The 18460-nt window shown below is 45.5% G+C and overlaps 1 protein-coding gene across 1 annotated transcript in view; it reads right to left on the bottom strand.

Moving 5' to 3' along the window:
* Positions 1 to 3339: 3339 nt before the first annotated feature.
* Positions 3340 to 18460, bottom strand: part of LOC308080423 (prostaglandin F2 receptor negative regulator-like) — a 90036-nt gene continuing 74915 nt past the window's right edge. The window contains exons 7-11 of the mRNA XM_080422287.1: positions 12245 to 12391; positions 11767 to 11924; positions 10634 to 10754; positions 7017 to 7237; positions 3340 to 3470 (exon numbers count right to left, since the gene is read on the bottom strand). Of these exons, the coding sequence (XP_080278413.1) occupies positions 7056 to 7237; positions 10634 to 10754; positions 11767 to 11924; positions 12245 to 12391 (608 nt within the window). The 3' untranslated portion in view covers positions 3340 to 3470; positions 7017 to 7055. The remainder of the gene's footprint in view (positions 3471 to 7016; positions 7238 to 10633; positions 10755 to 11766; positions 11925 to 12244; positions 12392 to 18460) is intronic.

The raw sequence follows: 18460 nt of genomic DNA on the forward strand, positions 1-18460 counted from the left end.
ACACATGTCTGTGTGTTGTCTCTGCTGTCGTATCCTACTGACTCACCTGCCAGTGAGGAGCCCCCACCGGAAGGACGTAGGGCCTTCGTCCTACTCCTCCCGCCCAACACTCCTCCTGCTGACAGGTGCCGCCCCGCAACCCGTAGGAATACGTACAGTGAGAAATATCACCCTCCTCCCGGCTTACCTCCCCAGAACACAGGCCAATTGTGTTTGTGTAGACGCTCGACAAAGCCGGATCCTCTCCTCCTCCTCTCTCCCCCTCACTCCTCCCTCTCTTCTCTCTCTCCCCCTTTCTCCTTCACTCCTCCCTCTCTTCTCTCTCTCCCCCTTTCTCCTTCACTCCTCCCTCTCTTCTCTCTCTCCCTTTCTCCTTCACTCATCCCTCTCTTCTCTCATATCTCTTTTCTCCATCAGATCAAACACGGCGAAATAGGCCGATAGCTGCCGTGGGCTTACGGTGTGCGTTATCACCAGTGTTGCCAGATTCTGTGAGAGAAACAAGCAACCAGGTCTAGGAAAACCAGCCCAGAAGAAGCGACTATGGGCCACATGAGCACTTTAACATATACATCAGCTATTTGAAAATAGCAGATCTACAAGCTCACAACGCGTCGCATCGCGACGCTTTGTGAGCGCGCGTGTGTGTGTGTGTGTGTGTGTGTGTGTGTACGCATGCATGCATGCATGCGCATGTGTGCATGCATTAAATTTGCACTCTGTGTGTTAAAACAATGTGACTGTCAAAGTGGGCTTACATGTACAATATTAATAAACACACACATACCGTGTATAATTCATAGACTTTACGTATTGTATGTACACACAAACATGTACAGTATGTTGTTCAATGGAGAGCCTCCCTAAGTGTCTTAGCATCTCTGTAAATGCGTAGATGTCTTGTTATGCGTGTTAGCAACGTGTTATGTACGTTAGTGACCTGATTGATTGATTGATTGATCAATTACATGTGTTGATGTCCTGTTATTTGCTTTTTTTCCTCCTCCCTGCTTCATCTCTCTCTCCCTCAGCTAAGAGGTCCTTCCTTGGCCTGATTAAACATTTGTTTGAAGACTTAATCAAATAAATAAACTAAAAACATAAAATAAACAATATCAAAATATATAAAGACAAATATATGAACATACATGTACAGTATGGGGTGCTCAAGTAAGGATCTCTGCAAATGCAGATTGTGTGTGTGTGTGTGTGTGTGTGTGTGTGTGTGTGTGTGCGTGTGCGTGTGTGCGTGTGCGTATGCGTGCATGTGTGTGTGACTGTGTTAATGCACTCTAGTTGACATCTCAGTGATAACACACTCCCATATGTGTTTACACCACATCTGGAAAGGTTCTCGTGGATCTGCCACACAAATAGCCTTTGTGAACACATACAACTGAGAGTTATGCTTAGAAAACGCTTGTGTGTGTGTGTGCTCGTGTGTGTGTGCGCTCGTGTGTGTGTGTGCGCGCTTGTGTGTGTGTGTGCGTTCGTGTGTGTGTGCGCTCGTTCGTGTGTGCGCGTTCGTGTGTGCGCATTTGTGTGTGTGTGCGCGTTCGTGTGTGTGTGCGCGTTCGTGTGTGCTTGTGTGTGTGTGCACGCGCGTGCGTGTGAGGGGGGGGTCATCTATTAAGCGTGTGTCCATTCATGTGTGAGCACGATCATCTCCGTGCATGTGTGTGTGTGTGTGTTCCGTTATTAGAACACTGTGTGGGCGTATGGTACGTGCGGTCGTGCACACTACAGCTGTCAGAATTGGCCAAAAGTTTCAAACACCACGTGGGTTCCATCCTTTTGAACCTATCTATCGATTTACAAATGCATATTATTTTTTAATGTAACATGTTGAATGCAGTATAAAACTGAATTCAAACACAGGTAAAGTCTCGTTCTTTCTCTACATGCACCGGTTGGTGCTGATAAACGTGCACCCTCTTGCGAGATCAAATGAATGATTCATATTTATTCTATAGCCTCATTTTAATAAAGCTGTGATTTATACAACAAGCCCGATCTCATCAGGAGAACGGAGACGCATTGCTGCAATCTAAACAATCCATTTGTTTTTTTGTTTAAGCGATTAAGACCGGGAACGCATCTGTGTCACTTTAGCGAAAATGTGAACCTATGAACCTACTGTATGGGCAATCAATAACTAGACATGCATCATGTACAATTGTGGATGTGTGCCTCCGCCAGCCAGTTGCAGTTTACAACCATGTCTATCCAGACTCTATCTATAAATACCACACACATCAGTCATGACTTTTAATGAGTGAGATCTGTCTCTCTCTCCCTCCCTCTCTCTCTCTCTCTCTCTCTCTCACACACACACACACACACGCGCGCGCACACACACACACACACACACACACACCTCAAAAACTCTAACAAACAAGAACAGAAGAATAGATTAAAACAAGAAGGAAAAAAAGTGAGCAAACTGCAGTATAAAAGAGAGCTAAAAACAGCCTTTCAGAAATATACGTGCCACGCTGCGAGCTTGTACATCTGCTATTTTTGAACATTAAAAACAAACCCCCAAAAAAAGTGTTTGAAAGGTTTTGACACAAAATCTTCTCTTCTGGGGGTCCCTGGCACAAAACATTTTCAGATGGAGGGGTCCATCACATATATTTTGGGGGTCCTTGGCACATTTATAGATTTGAGCTAAAAAGCATTATTTTACACTTTGGGCTATTCAAAAATAGCAGATCTACAAGCTCATAGCGCGGCACCGAGTGCCGCGCTATGAGCTTGTATATCTGCTATTTTTGAAAAATCGTGAAAATGTGTGCAAATCTTTGAATATATATATTTTTAAGGATAAGGATAATTCCTTTTAACAGGTCGTTCATGAAAGTCCTTGCGGTCTTGTTTCCAATGAGAACCTGTGAGCAATTGGGGTTAAGAGTCTTGCTCAGGGACAAATTTCATATCATCGGCACATATGCTGGGATAGCCTGGAATCGAACCTGGGGCAACCAGGGCCTCTGGTTCCCTAGGCGGGCTCACTAACCACTCAGCTATGGCCGCCCCAAAAAAAGCGAACATTTGTAACTAAAATCATTGCTTCTGGGACCCCCTGGAACAAAATGTTTTGAGATGGGGGTCCGCGGCCAAATAAATATCATTTTGGGGGTCCTTGACATGAAAAAGATTGAGCACCACTGATATAGAAACTTTAAGGTTTTTCAGAACACTGTTGGGATTCAGGAGACATGTAGAATGGGCTTCAGGTCTTAATGGGTTAAGTACGTGTTGTTGCCGGGTAGAACTCACCGTTCTCCTGGAAGTCTATCTGGATCTTGTTGGACTGGGCGCTGGTGGCCTTGGTCCAGGCCTGGCCCGGCTGCTGTTTGGTCCAGGCTGTGATGTCACACCAGTAGAAGCCGCGGTCAGAGAGCTGCACCCCGGCCAGCCGGAAGCGGAACTCCATGGGACCCGATTTACTCAGAACCAGGCTGTCTCTGGAGAGGACATGGCAACCACACAATGTCATCCATATCTGTGTGTGTGTGTGTGTGTGTGTGTGTGTGTGTGTGTGTGTGTGTGTGTGTGTGTGTGTGTGTGTGCACGTCGGTGGTGGAAAAAGTACTGAAATGTTTTACTTAAGTAAAAGTATCAATACCACAATGTACTGTAGAGGTACTCCATTACAAGTAAAAGGCCTGTGTTCAAAATGTTACTTGAGTAAAAGTACAAAAAGTATTGGCATCAATATACTACTAAAATGTTTGAAAATAGCAGATCTATAAGCTCACAACGCGTCGCGATGCGACGCGTTGTGAGCTTGTAGATCTGCTATTTCCAAATAGTCTAGGTATAAAATAGGGCTAAAGTAGTTAATGTATGTTTCATAATATAATAATGTATATCTGCAAAGTAACTAAAGTTTTCATATAATTATAGTGGAGTAAAAGTACAATATTTGCCTCTCAGATGTAGTGGAGTAGAAGTAGAAGTATTGAAAATTGGAAATACTCCAGTGAAGTAAACAGGCCTCAAAACTGTACTTAAAGGACGACTTCACCGATTTTCAACCTATCTTCATATAATTGGTCCTCACTAATACTCATGATAAAATGGTACAATCTTTTTCTACTTGGTCTGTGTCTCATAGGAGGCCTGTGGACAGTTCAGAGTCCCGTCTACCAGTGACATCATCAATGGGGAATCCAAGCTAATAGAAACTGCAGGCTTTCTATTCCTGGAAAGTTGCGATGCAATAAAAGAAGCCATTGTTCTCGTGTTAATAAAAATCTAAATAAGAAATGTGAAATCATGCCTAACGATGATGTCACTGGTAGACGGGTTTCTGGACTGTCCACAGCCCTCCTATGAGACACAGACCAAGTAGGATTTTTTTTTTACCATTTTATCATGAGTATTAGTGAGGACCAATTATATGAAGATAGGTTGAAAATCTGTTAAGTCGTCCTTTAAGGACAGTTTACACAACTGGTGTGTGTGTGTGTGTGTGTGTGTGTGTGTGTGTGTGTGGCTGCCGCTTGGAATTCTAGGATCTGTAGGGGCATAGACTTGTAGATCTACAAGCTCACACCGGTCTAAAAGCTCACAAGCTCACAGAGCTTGTATATCGGCTATTCATTTTCTTTGTTGCATTATTTGACAATTTGGCCGTGAGAAACACTACTGTACAGTAAGTGTATTTACATCTCTCTGGTAGATGTACATTATGTAGTCACTAAAATAGAATCTCACGGTCACAGCCGGACCCTCTTCCCCTTTCCTGTGCTTCTATACCTTCCTGTCTAATAAAGCTGGACGTCCCCTTTTCTCTCTTTCCCTCTTTTTTTTAAAGCCATTTCACAATGGGGGGGAGGGGGGGGTCCTATTTAGGGAACCCCTGGGTTAGGTAAGGGTATAGAAAGATAAATAACTTGCTTGTGAGAACTGAAAAGTCACCACAATCGTAGTGATACCATTGTGTTTGTGTGTGTGCGTGTGTGCGTGTGTGCGTGTGTGCACGTGTGCGCGCGCGTGCGTGCGTGCGTGCGTGCGTGCGTGCGTAAGATCCCCACAAGTGTAGCAGAAGTGAGGTCCATTTTCCTGGTCCTCGCAAGAGCAATGGTTGTTTTTTTCAATTTAGGCGTACGATTAGGAAAAGTTTCATGTTGGGTTTAGGGTTAAAGGTAGGGTATTGTGATATTTTTTGGTTGAAACAAGTTTTTTTTTTTAAAGGTTAAAGTGCTTTAACCTTTAAAAAAAAAAACTTTTTGTGATCTGGGAGCAGTATGGGTTGGCGCCCCAGCCTGTGTCTTCCGTGAGGAAGAAGCCCAACAAACCCACGGTGAGGCCTTTAGGAGGGCCATTCAAGCAAGCCACAAGTGGAGCCTGCGGTACCACCACGGCCCAAGAAACCATCACGCCAGAAGGAAATGTTTGGAATGGGGGGAGTCTGGTGCAACGCTCAGGTCCTGGAAAGACGAAGGAGGAGCCCGGCCAGGAGGCCACCCACAGAGCCTAGTCCCTCCACGTGCCAGAGCCTCTCCTCTCCCCAGCCCCGGCAGAGTAGTTCCGGAGAAGCGGACTGAGTGGCCCCGTCTTTCCCTATTAGGACTGACCGTGGGTAGCAAGTCGGGGCTTGATCAACCCCGGCTGGGTCACCTGGGCGCGGGTGTATGTTGTATGTCGCGAGACCCGAAACACCCGATGACCCCAGGCTACAACACTGATGCTACGTCCCAGGTGCATCCATGTGATGTTTTTCTTTATATGATAGTACTCATTGCTATAGAGTGTTTGTTCAGTAACAGGAGTCTCCACGTCTCTCCAGCTCTTTAATAAACAGAAAATACATTTTCAGGTAGGTGACACAATGTCAGCCCATCACGAGAGAGTACCCATTTATCAGCTTAATTTCCATAGTGTTCCAGTTCCAATCTTGTCTGCTCATTTCTTTGTGTCATCACTTCCAATGTCACTCGTTTAATCTGTATCCTGACTGAGTTCTCTATCCTGATTGGATTAAATTGGTATCCCGACCTGAAAACTGAATGTTCGGTTAAATAAAGAGCTGGAGAGACATGGAGACTCCTGTTACTGAACAAACACTCTATAGCAATGAGTACTATCAGAATATATAGAGCTGTTTAACACGTATGTTAACCAAAGACAATCACGTACCCTACCTTTAATATCAGTCATTTAGAGTTCGGTTTAAGGGTTTGGAGTTTAGCCTGATTTATGTTTTGTTGTGCGTGTCGATGTCGTGAACCGAAAATAGCAGCTCTACAAGATCCATAAGCTATTTTCGGCAAGTCATAATTAATTACAATAATTGAAGAAACAGCACTCACACTCACATGCTAAAATGCTGACGTCCTCATGTGTATCAGTGTTCATTTTGTCGACTGAAACTATGACGGAAGATGTTCCTCGACCACCTTTTTTCACTGACGAAAAACTAACAAAAACTATAAGCTATGATGAAAACGTCAGGTAGGGACGAGTGGAGAAGAGATCCAGTAGAACTAAGACGAGTCATTTTATGCTTGTTTGGGTTGGTTGTGTCACGCCCCGAAAATAGCCGATCTACAAGCTCACAAGCTAGTATGAATAAATCAGGCATTACGATGCCATCAAAGCCCGCCAAAATGAACGTCAGTCGACTAAATCAACTGTATGATTTAGTCGACCAAAATCGTATGTATATTTAGTCGACTAAAACTAAACAAAAAAATAAATAAAACATGGCAGATGACTAAAATATGACTAAAACTAAATGGAATTTAATTCAAAATAATTCACCATGTTCTTTCAACATTCACAACTACATCAAAATTTGCTGTCAAAAGTAACATTGGTGTGTGTGTGCATGTGTGTGCGTGCGTGCATGTCCGTGTGCGTGTGTTTGTGTTTGTTTGTGTGCGTGTGTTTGTGTGTGTGTGTGTGTGTGTGTGTGTGTGTGTGTGTGTCTGTCCACCCATGTTTGTGTTTGTTTGTGTGCGTGTGTTTGTGCGCGCGTGCATGCGTGCGAGTCGCGTGCGTACCTCCTGTTGGGGTCCGTGGCGTCTCCCAGCTGCAGGACGTTATCCGGACTGAGGCTCACGGTGGTCCGGGCGGCGCCCTCCAGGCCCTCCTGCGATTGGACGAGAACGGAGTAGCCCGCCTCGGCCAGGTGGGCCGTGGTCACCGTGCAGCTCATCTCGAACGTGGCCCCGCCCACCGAGGCCTCGCGGACGCGCGCGGGCCACCGTGCTCAGAGTGGGACCTGGGGAACCAATCATATCAGTCGATCAATAAATCGGTCTGATCGGTGGGGGTCCGGGGTCCCCCAGGGGTCCTTGGGGGGGGGGGGGGATTCCAGCCAGGGGGTCCCCAGCAAAATGTGTTAATATAGCATCACAATAATTTTTACCTTTTATACTTTGGGCTATTCAAAAATAGCAGATATTCAAGCTCATAGTGCGGCACCGAGTGCCGCACTATGAGCTTGTAGATCTGCTATTTTTGAAAAATCGGGAAACTTTGTGCAAACCTTTGAATATATATATATTCTTTAAGCGAACATTTGTAACTCAAATTTGCTTCTTTTGGGGGGCCCCTGGAACAACATATTTTGAGATGGGGGTCCGCGGCCAAATACATGAAAAAGTGTGAGAACCACTGATTTATAGTTCCAAACATTACTGTATAGTTCCACACACTACTGTATAGTTCCAAACACTACTGTATAGTTCCACACACTGAATTCCTCCTAATAACAGGTGTTGATAAGGCACACACACACATCAACCACGCGATAGCGTCACGGAGGAGATCAAAGGGCGTCCTAAAGCCTCTCTCTGTCAGCGGGTGCGAGTCAGACTAAAGACCATGTCATCAGGAGGATTACACAATCAAAACAACAGATAAACACACTGAAAATATCCCAGCGCTGCAAACACACTGGACAGAGACCACTGGACCGTGTGTGTGTGTGTGTGTGTGTGTGTGTGTGTGTGTGTGTGTGTGTCCAGAGGGGATTCCCATTCAGTGACCAAACAGGAAGAGAAAAGCACTTCACCAACCGTTTTTTTTAAAGCAGCCACTTCCTACTGCCAAGGACTCCCCACACACACACACACACACACACACACACACACACACACACACACACACACACACACACACACACACACACACACACACACACACACACACACACACACACACACACACACACACACACACACACACACACACACACACACACACACACACACACACACACACACACACACACACACACACACATATAGAGACACTGTTACATCATCAGGCAATTGACTAGATTGAGGGCAGAAGGTTCAGAGTGTCATATATTCTCCGACACAGAGACAGAGAGAGAGAGAGGGAGAGAGAGACAGACAGACAGAGAGAGAGAGAGATAAGTGATCCTACTGCCATGCGGGGGGGGGGGGGGGGGGGGGGGGGGGAGTGGCGCTCATCATAAAGTCTTAGAACAATGACATTCATTTATACTCAACTCCACTCCGGCAAAACTATGACTTCCTGCTGTCAGTCATATATATCTCTACCCATGACCCAGGGCTGTCTGGGTCACACACACAGACAGACACACAGACAGACAGACAGACAGACACACAGACAGACAGACAGACAGACAGACAGACAGACAGACAGACAGACAGACAGACAGACAGACAGACAGACAGACAGACAGACAGACAGACAGGATGGACACACACACAGGAGACATACAGACACCAGAGGGACAGACAGGGACTAGAGAGACATTCATTCATAGAGACAGACAGACACCAGAGAGACAGGATGGGGACACAGAGGAGACAGACAGACAGACAGACAGGGACCAGACAGACAGGAAGGGGACACACAGAGGAGACAGACAGACAGACAGACAGAGGTGTTGGGAGAGAGACAGGGCCGGACAGAGAGAGACAGAGTGACTCATGCAGCGTTAAGCCAGATCCATGCTTCTTCGTATGACGGCGTTTCACACCGACAATAGCTGAACTATAAGCTCACACACAGCGCGTCAATCAGATCGGATCACACGTGCTGTGAGCTTGTAGATCAGCTATTTTCGGCGCGTGACACTAGTGGTACGACGGAGCATACAGTATATTACTCATCATGCAGAGCAGCATATCGCTCAATTTCAGCTCAAGTTTGCCACGTGTGTGTGTGTGTGCGTGTGTGTGTGTGTGTGTGTGCGTGCGTCTGACACATCAACACACGCACGTCTGCTAGCACTAATGGCGTCACAATTCTAATAGCCGAACAATTGGCATTTGTCGTTCTTCGCGACGACAAACTATGGCAACAAACGCGGTGCCACTACAACTGACAACTAGAGACATGTTCCAGCCTTGAATGGCGCTTAACCACCTAAACAACAGAGACAGACAGAGAGAGAGGAGAGAGAGTCAGAGGAGAGAGAGAGAGAGAGAGACATAGAGACAGACAGAGGAGCTAGAGGAGAGAGAGAGAGACAGAGACAGGGAGTGACAGAGACAGAGAGAGGAGAGAGTCGGAGAGGAGACAGAGACAGAGAGTGGCAGAGACAGAGAAAGGGATAGAAAGGCAGAGAGAGAGAGAGAGGGAGAAAGACAGACATTGACATGCAGTAAAGTGTTTTTCCCACAACAGGCGCCAGAAAAGAACAGGTTCAAAGGCTGACGTTCGTTCCCAGGAGTGGTGTCTGTCTGTCTGTCTGTCTGTCTGTCTGTCTGTAGAGACAGGATGACGGGCAGAAGGAAATAAAACAACAGCAGCCTGTCAGACAGACAGACAGACAGACAGACAGCATCGCTGTACAGTCTCTCGGCTGCTACAAACTGCTACACTGGGAGTGTGATAGGAGTCTACATCCACTGATCTCTCCCAGGTCGCTCTGGGAAATGACAGCAGCCGGGAGACTATTTATCTGTTTTGTTTCCTACTCTGTGGAGGCTTGTATGATAACAGAGAAGTGTTCATTGCTGGAGCGGGGCGTAACGCATGAAACATGAAACCTTTTTTTTCATATGTTTTAATGAGTTTGGCCCGCAGTTACATCTATGATTGACGGTAGGTAAGTACGCCCCCACCCCCCCCCCCTCTTCTGTCTGGGGTTCCTGACTGGAAATACATCTTAGGGGCTTCCTGATTGGATAGACATCTTAGGGGCTTCCTGATTGGATAGACATTTTAGGGGCATATAATCTGAGCAGCGTATTATTAAATGGTAACTAAATTCTAACAAGCCCCACCCTGCCTGCCGTGCGATTGGCTGAATGCAAAAAATAGAAAACTAGAACTCCGCCCCCAGAGGGGACGGTGGGGGCGTTTTGGCACATTCTACTACAGCGCAGAACCCTGTCCGATTCAACCGGTCTGGTGGCGCGTTTTCGTGCCAAGGACCCCCAAATGAATATGTTTTTGGCCGCGGACCCCCCCCCCATCTGAAAATCTTTTGTCCCAGGGACCCCCAGAATCTAAATTATTCAACATTTTTCAAACACTCAAAAAATTCTATTTTTATAAATGGATAAAGTGGTTCAAATGATTGTGATGCTGTATTAACACGTTTTGCTGGGGACCCCCTGGAACCCTGGGGAGGGGGTCCACTGTACTACAGTACACAACAGAGGACTCTTACGTTTGGGCTCCCAGCGGACAGTGAGGTCTGTGCTCTGGTACTCGGCCGTCTTCACCATGTCGCCCAGCTTGTTGGGGCTCCAGGAGCTCACACTGCACACGTACTGGCCCATGTCCACCTCCTAACACACACACACACACACACACACACACACACACAGGGAGAGACAGTGAGCGATGCCCACGTGCAGATGCATCCAGAATGCTCTGTCCCCCATAATATTGTCCATCTTAACATTACCTTTAAAAAGTAGGGTAAGTGATATATTTTTGTATTAAAACAAAAAGGTTTTTGTTAAAAGGTTAAAGCTGTATATTGTGATAGTAATGATTGCTATAGAGGGTTTGTTCAGCAACAGTGTTAAATAGAGCTATATTGTGATAGTAATCATTGCTATAGAGTGTTTGTTCAGTAACAGGAGTCTCCATGTCTCTCCAGCTCTTTAATAAACAGAAAGAAAATGTTCAGGAAGATGAAAATTTCAGCCAATCAGGACAGATTACCAATTTATCATCTTCATGTTTTATAGTGTTCCAGTTCTAATTTCTTTGCGTCATTATTTCCATTTTCACTTGTTTAATCTGTATCCTGTCTGAGTTCTCTATCCTGATTGGATAAAATTGGTATCCTGAGCTGAAAAGGCATGTTCTGTTTAATAAAGAGCTGGAGAGACATGGAGACTCCTGTTACTGAACAAACACTCTATAGCAATGAGTACTATCAGAATATAGAGCTATTTAACACTTATGTTAACCAAAGAAAATCACTTACCCTACCTTTAACATTAACACGTATTTGTTCCACAATTTTCAAAAAACAGTAGATCTCAAGCCCACACCACGTCACATTGTGGGCTTGTAGATCCACTATTTTCCTACCCGACATAAAACATAGGGTTAAATTGGTTAAAAAACAGATTGTGATGCTACGGTATATTAACACATTTAGTTGAGGACCCCCTGGAACCTCTTCAAGGACCCCTGAGGGCCGTTGAAGAGACCTCTTTGGGCGAATAACCAACTGTTTGTCATTCTGTACGACGTCACACCATGGCATTAATACAGCATATCACACCATGACGCGTTGTGTGAGCTTGTAGATCTGCTATTGTGCGCGTTTGTCACATAACGTACCTGTGTTTGAAGGAAGCGCAGTTTGAAGGTGTTGGGCTCCACCCTGGTCAGTGACATCACCCCGCTCTTCAGCCTATCAGAGTACAGCGGCCCCGGCACCAGGTTACCGTTGGCGTCCAGGGAGCCAATGGGATGAGGGGTCTGAGGGTCCCCGCCCCCTAGAGAGAGAGAGAGAGAGAGAGAGAGAGAGAGAGAGAGAGAGAGAGAGAGCGAGAGCGAGAGCGAGAGCGAGAGAGAGAGAGACAGAGAGAGAGAGAGAGAGAGAGAGAGAGAGAGACAGAGAGAGAGAGAGAGAAGGAGAGAGAGAGAATAAAAAAAATGGTGGGTGAATGAGTGAGTAAATTAAAGAGTGAATGAATTAACAAAAGAAAAAGAGTGAAAGAAAGAATGAACGAACAAACTAAACACACACACTAATTACCTTCGCCATTTTCAGCGAAGATAATTAAGTGTAGGGCGATAAACATAACTTCCTCACCAGGAAGTGAGGTGTGCTCCCAGGCCACGCCCAGCCTCCCCCCCGGGGGCAGGTGGGTAACGTTGGTCACGTGACACGACAGCTCCGTGGGCTCAGCCGTCACCGTGGGACTCACCACCGAGGCCAGAGCCAATGAGAAGCTAGGATCTACAGGGAGGGAGAGAGAGAGAGAGGGAGGGGGAGAGAGAGAGGGAGAGAGAGGGAGAGAGAGAAAGGGGGAGAGAGAGAGATTATTATCAAATGCACGGCTTGGTTGAATGCTTGATTCTGATTGGTCAATCCCTGAATTCATCGGTGTGTAATCTTTTTCAGATATGTATAAACAAACCCCACAGACAGTATAGTAACCGCTTTCACTCTCACTTTCAAAATGTTTCCGCAAAATAGCAGATCTACAAGCTACGTGCCGTTGACGTCTCTAGATGATGATGTCACAGACTATAGCGCCACGCCTCTCTCTCCTCTCCCGCGTGTCGCTAAACTCAGCGTCAGTGAAATCCTGCCAGCGGAAGGCAGAGACGTGACATGGTGTAAAGTAGGTGGCATTTAGTCTTTTACCGGTCCTGTGTGTGCGTGTGTGTGTGTGTGTGTGTGTGTGTGTGTGTGTGTGTGTGTGTGTGTGTGTGTGTGTGTGTGTGTGGGCGGGGGACTCATGCTGCATGTGCCAAGCGGCACTCTCCAGGAATAAGCCTGAGGTTTACTGGGTTGTGCGCACACCCACTAAACACACTGAGAGAAGCATTGTGAACTTGCAGATCATTGGTTCTCAAAATGGGGTCTGGGGACCCCCAGGGGTCCTTGGGGGGGGGGGGGGGGGGGGGGGACATACCAGCAAAAGTAGTTGATATAGCGTCACAATCATTTTTAACCCATTAAGTCCTGAGGCGATTCTTAAAGCATTTCTAAATCCTAACAGTTTTTTGAAAAGAAATCTAAAAAAAAATGTTTCAACATTTTTCAAAAATAGCAGATCTACAAGCTTGTAGCGCGGCACTCGGTGCCGCGCTATGAGCTTGTAGATCTGCTATTTTTGAATAGCCCAAAGAAATCTAAAGTGACACAGATGCGTTCCAGGTCTTACTGGGTTGTTAACCACTCTAACCATTATTTTATATTTTGGCTATTCAAAAATAAAATGGCTGATATTATACAAGCTCATTTCATGACAAAAAAAAAAAAACCTCTATAGATCTATAGAGCTTGTATATCTGCTATTTGTGGAAATCTTTGAATATACGTATTATATATTATTTTTACGCGAACATTTTTTGACTCAAATCTTTGCTTCTGGAGGTCCCTGGCACAAAACATGTTTCAGATTGTGTGGTCCACACTCCGCAGCCAAACACGTTTTTGGGGGTCCTCCACATGATGAATGTACAGTTTCCTGTGGGGGGACACCGACACTATGACTATGTATAGATCCTGCTGTACCCCCACAGTGTGGCTGTGTTAAATGTTATGTGAAGTGAGGTGTTAATATAGTGTGTGTGTGTGTGTGTGTGTGTGTGTGTGTGTGTGTGTGTGTGTGTGTGTGTGTGTGTGTGTGTGTGTGTGTGTGTGTGTGTGTGTGTGTGTGGCTGGTGCTCTTGGTAAGACACCCAGATTGGCCCTTTGCGCTTCACTGAGCAGTACACACACGCACGCACACACGACTTATACCACAAACTAGGAGGCATCTATTTGTGTACGTGTGTGTGTACGTGTGTGTGTACGTGTGTGTGTGTGTGTGTGTGTGTGTGTGTGTGTGTGTGTGTGTGTGTGTGTGTGTGTGTGTGTGTGTGTACGTGCACTTCACAGCAGATGGTGACAGTGCCTGATTCGGGCTCCATGACGTCCAAATGACATGACACCCTCCTGCTACACACACACACACGCACACACACACACACTTTAATGAGTGATTTAATGAGCATGTGCCTCGTTTCCTTTTGAAACTGGTACTTCTCTACCAATTAGCTCTGGGCTCCATCTCTCTCTCTCTCTCTCTCTCTCTCTCTCTCTCTCCATCACTCACTACCTCCCCTCTCTCTCTCTCTCATCTATAATCACCATCATCATAACTTGATGACATCATCACTTTGACACCACTTTCTCTCACCACTCGTTTACCTTGTGAGAATCCTCTCTCTCTCTCTCTCTCTCCCCTCACACTCACTCCCTCTTCATTACGTCAGGTATTTTCACATTAGGGGCAATTATATTCGAAAACACAGTAGGAAAATGCCTAGCAAGTTGCGTCCTTTCGCTCATTTCCTGTGCTATCGTATTTTTTTCCTCCACTATGGAATGCGGGTGATAATATTAGAAAATGGTGACATTTATTGGAAGTCATATATCGCCCAGTTCTATTGCACACATATCCACTTCTGTCTCCCTTCCACCTTTTGCCTACTTCTCTCAACTGCCTTTTTGAATTTGAACCCTGAAAAGTAACAGTTTTGGACATGAGGTTTCCACCCGACAGAGACGATATGCTATACTTTCCTCATCTCTCTCTCTCTCTCTCTCTCTGTGTAAGTTTAAAAATAGAACAAAGCCACACACCGCCTCTCTCTCTCTCTCTCTCTCTCTCTCCTTTCAGATGTTACCTTATATAGCGAGCGAATGCAAATGCTTCGCCCTCCGACAGGACAGATAGGATGACTTCATTAAACACTTTCAAAGACCGCCATCGTCCCTATTTTGGGCACGCCGTTCATTTATAGGCGACGTCGTCTTTCACAGTTTATTGCCTGCGAAAACTTTAAACGTTTTTGTAAAAAAAAATGATTCAAGAAATCCAATAAATAAATACATGTTTATAAATGGCAAAAGAATTGCCGATCTACAAGCTCAAAAGATGGGCTATTTTTTTTTTGCTACGTTTGTCTTACGACATAGTATAGGGTTTAAGGGTTTGTTTTTAAAAGCCAAGAGGTAAGTAACTAGACCAGGGGTCTTCAACGGGGGGCCCGGGACCCCTAGGTGGTCCTCAGAGTTTGTGTGACTTGAACCCTATAGCATCCCTATTCTGCAGGAGAACTTTAGCCAAAAAAATAGCAGATCTACAAGCTCACAACGCCTCGCACTGCACGACATGTTTATGTCGTGTTGTTTATGTCCGAGAAAATGTCAGTGTACTGGGAGCAAAGCTAGCGCGTTACGTATAATGTCAGTGTACTGGGAGCAAAGCTAGCGCGTTACGTATAATGTCAGTGTACTGGGAGCAAAGCTAGAGCGTTACGTATAATGTCAGTGTACTGGGAGCAAAGCTAGCGCGTTACGTATAATGTCAATGTACTGGGAGCAAAGCTAGCGCGTTACGTATAATGTCAGTGTACTGGGAGCAAAGCTAGCGCGTTACGTTGTAATGTCAGTGTACTGGGAGCAAAGCTAGCGCGTTACGTTGTAATGTCAGTGTACTGGGAGCAAAGCTAGCGCGTTACGTATAATGTCAGTGTACTGGGAGCAAAGCTAGCGCGTTACGTTGTAATGTGGGTGTACTGGGAGCAGGGGGCCCATTGTGATGCTGTACTGGGCTCAAAGTCTCTGTGAACATAAGCGTTGGGCCAGTGACTAAATGTGTAATCGTCTCTCTCTCTCTCTCTCTCTCTCTCTCTCACGTCTCTGTCACTTCTGAGGTCTTTATTTAGGCTCCTCTGTTCCCAGATCAAGTCTGAGCTCCTTCACAAAAAGACTGGACCGGACGTTTTATGCTCTTCTCCTCTTTCTGTCTGTCTGTCTCTCTCTATCTCACACCAGTGTTGCCAGGTTTTGCAAGAGAAAATAACAAGCAGCCAGGTCAACGAAAAACCAGTCCAAAAGAAGCGACTATATAGGCTGCATGACCACACAAACGTCTTTAACCCCTATGTACTGTACATATATAGGCTATTTGAAAACAGGAGCTTGTAGATCTGCTGTTCTCGATCTTGACATGAAAATTATGAAAATATGGGTCGGGACCCCCAGGGGGTCCCCACATAATTTTGGAGGGTCCCAAGATGATTAGCTTAATGTGCAACATTGTTCTCTTACTCAACACTAACAGTAACAAACAACAACAACAACAAACAGTTTAAGTATACAGGGTACAATTTAAGGAATTTTAAGACCTTTTTAATACCAAATTGGCCAAATTGTTCAATATTATGTAAGAAAGAGGCAAACACTGTGAGCTCACGAGCTTGTAGATCGGCTATTTTCACAAAGTTTATCTGTGGAACCGAGTCAAACTCAATGTAATGCCACAAATCCTACAATTCCGAGTGCTTGTCAGGGTGGGGGGAGGGGGGGGTCCCCGGTTCAAATATGATTATTTTGGGGGACCACGGCCTGAAAGGTTTGGGAACCCTTGCTTTAAACAACATTGGGAATCAAGGACCAAATAAGCAAATATGCCGCCTGCAACCTGCAACTACAGTACCAATATGTACAGGAGACTTTGCAGAAAAACAAGTCCAAAGTGGCTTGTAATAAGCGGGCATGGCAACACTGTCTGTCTTACTTGCTCTCTCGTTATGTCTCTTCCCCTCTCTCGCTCTCTCGCTCTCTCTCTCGCTCTCTTGGTGTCTCTCACCCTCTCTCTGTATCTTGTCTCTCTTTCTCGCTCTCTCTGCATCTGTCTTGGTGTCTCTCACCCTCTCTCTGTATCTCGTCTCTCGCTCCTTCCCAGCTCACAGTCTGAAGCTAAGCGGCATTACTGTACTTTCACATTACTGTACTTTATAATAAATCCTTCTTTATCTTCATTCCTGCCCTTCCCTCACTCCCGCCCTCTTTTCTGTGTTCTTTCTTTCTCTCTCTCGTCCCTCTTTCGTTTGTCCTCCTCTCTCTCTCAGGGGCAACCTGAGAGTGGAGTGAAAGCTCAACCCTCTGTTATCTCCATTCCTCATCGGGTCATTGTTGCTCAAGTTTTTCAGCTGTTCCGACACGTTTTGTTTTCACACTCTCTCTCTCTCTCTCTCTCACTCCACCCTCCCTCCCTCGCCCTGTCTCTCGTTCCCTGGCCGCCTGTGTCTCTCTCTCCCTCCATCTCTCTCTCTCTCTCTCTCCTCCCTCCTGACACCGTGGGTTTGAGGCTGACCTCCCATCTATTCAACCACCTCTGAGCCAAACCATATTTGAGAAAGAACCTACACCTACTTTAGATGTGGTGCACTAGTAGTTTGTGCAGTTCATTTTCTCTCTTTCTATCTATCCATCCATCCATCTTTCTTTCTTGAAAGGATCATATCAGCCGTTTAGATTTTGTCAAGCTTATTTTGATAGAACTTCCTTCTTCAAAACTGTTAAAAAAAATTATGTGTGTGTGCGTGCGTGCGTGTGTGGGTATATATATACATATATATATCTGTTACTGAGATATGGATTGTTATTGAAGTCTGATGCCTCTAAAAAACATATTTTTAGACGCCTCCAAATCGCAAAAAAACTTACAAGAGAACAACATCCTCAGAATAATAGCATTTTGATGAAGGTAGGTTTTGTGTGACTTAAGAGTTGTTCCAGATAACAGACAAAAGAGTGAAAAGGACCCACATGTCACATCCTTTTAACCTATGAAACCCGAGAAAACATCTGTCATTTTAGATTGTGTCATTTTAGCTCCACACACACACACACACACACACACACACACACACACACACACACACACACACACACACACACACACACACACACACACACACACACACACACACACACACACACACACACACACACACACACACACACACACACACACACACACACACACACACTTCTTTTTGCATTTTTTTAACACAAATCTTCTCTTTGGGGGTCCTGGCAAAAAAAAAGAAATAGATGGGGTTCTGCGCGGCCAAATATCTATCATTTTGCGGGTCCTTGGCAGGAAAAGGTTTGAGAGCTACTCATTTAGAAGGCATTGGTAGAATGGGCCTCATGTCTTAATGGGTTCAAACTGAACAATGGCGTAGCTCAGTGGTTTTGGGTGGAGGGGGTATAACTGTAAAAGTCTTCAACCCGCGAGAGAAAACATGTGAATGCCACTGACCTACAGCCACACAAAGGAGGAACCCGAGGTCTAATGCACTTGTGGTTCCCCGGGGAAGTGTTTGGCTGTGACACGCTTGTCAGTCACCACCACGAGGACACACACACACATTTCAACTGTATAACAGGTGTGTTACTTTATAAGGGACATAAATTGTGTCTTGAACACACACACACACACACACACACACACAC

Source organism: Gymnoscopelus braueri (assembly GCF_963280865.1).
Source record: "Gymnoscopelus braueri genome assembly, chromosome: 24".
In the NCBI taxonomy this organism is placed as follows: Eukaryota; Metazoa; Chordata; class Actinopteri; order Myctophiformes; family Myctophidae; genus Gymnoscopelus; species Gymnoscopelus braueri.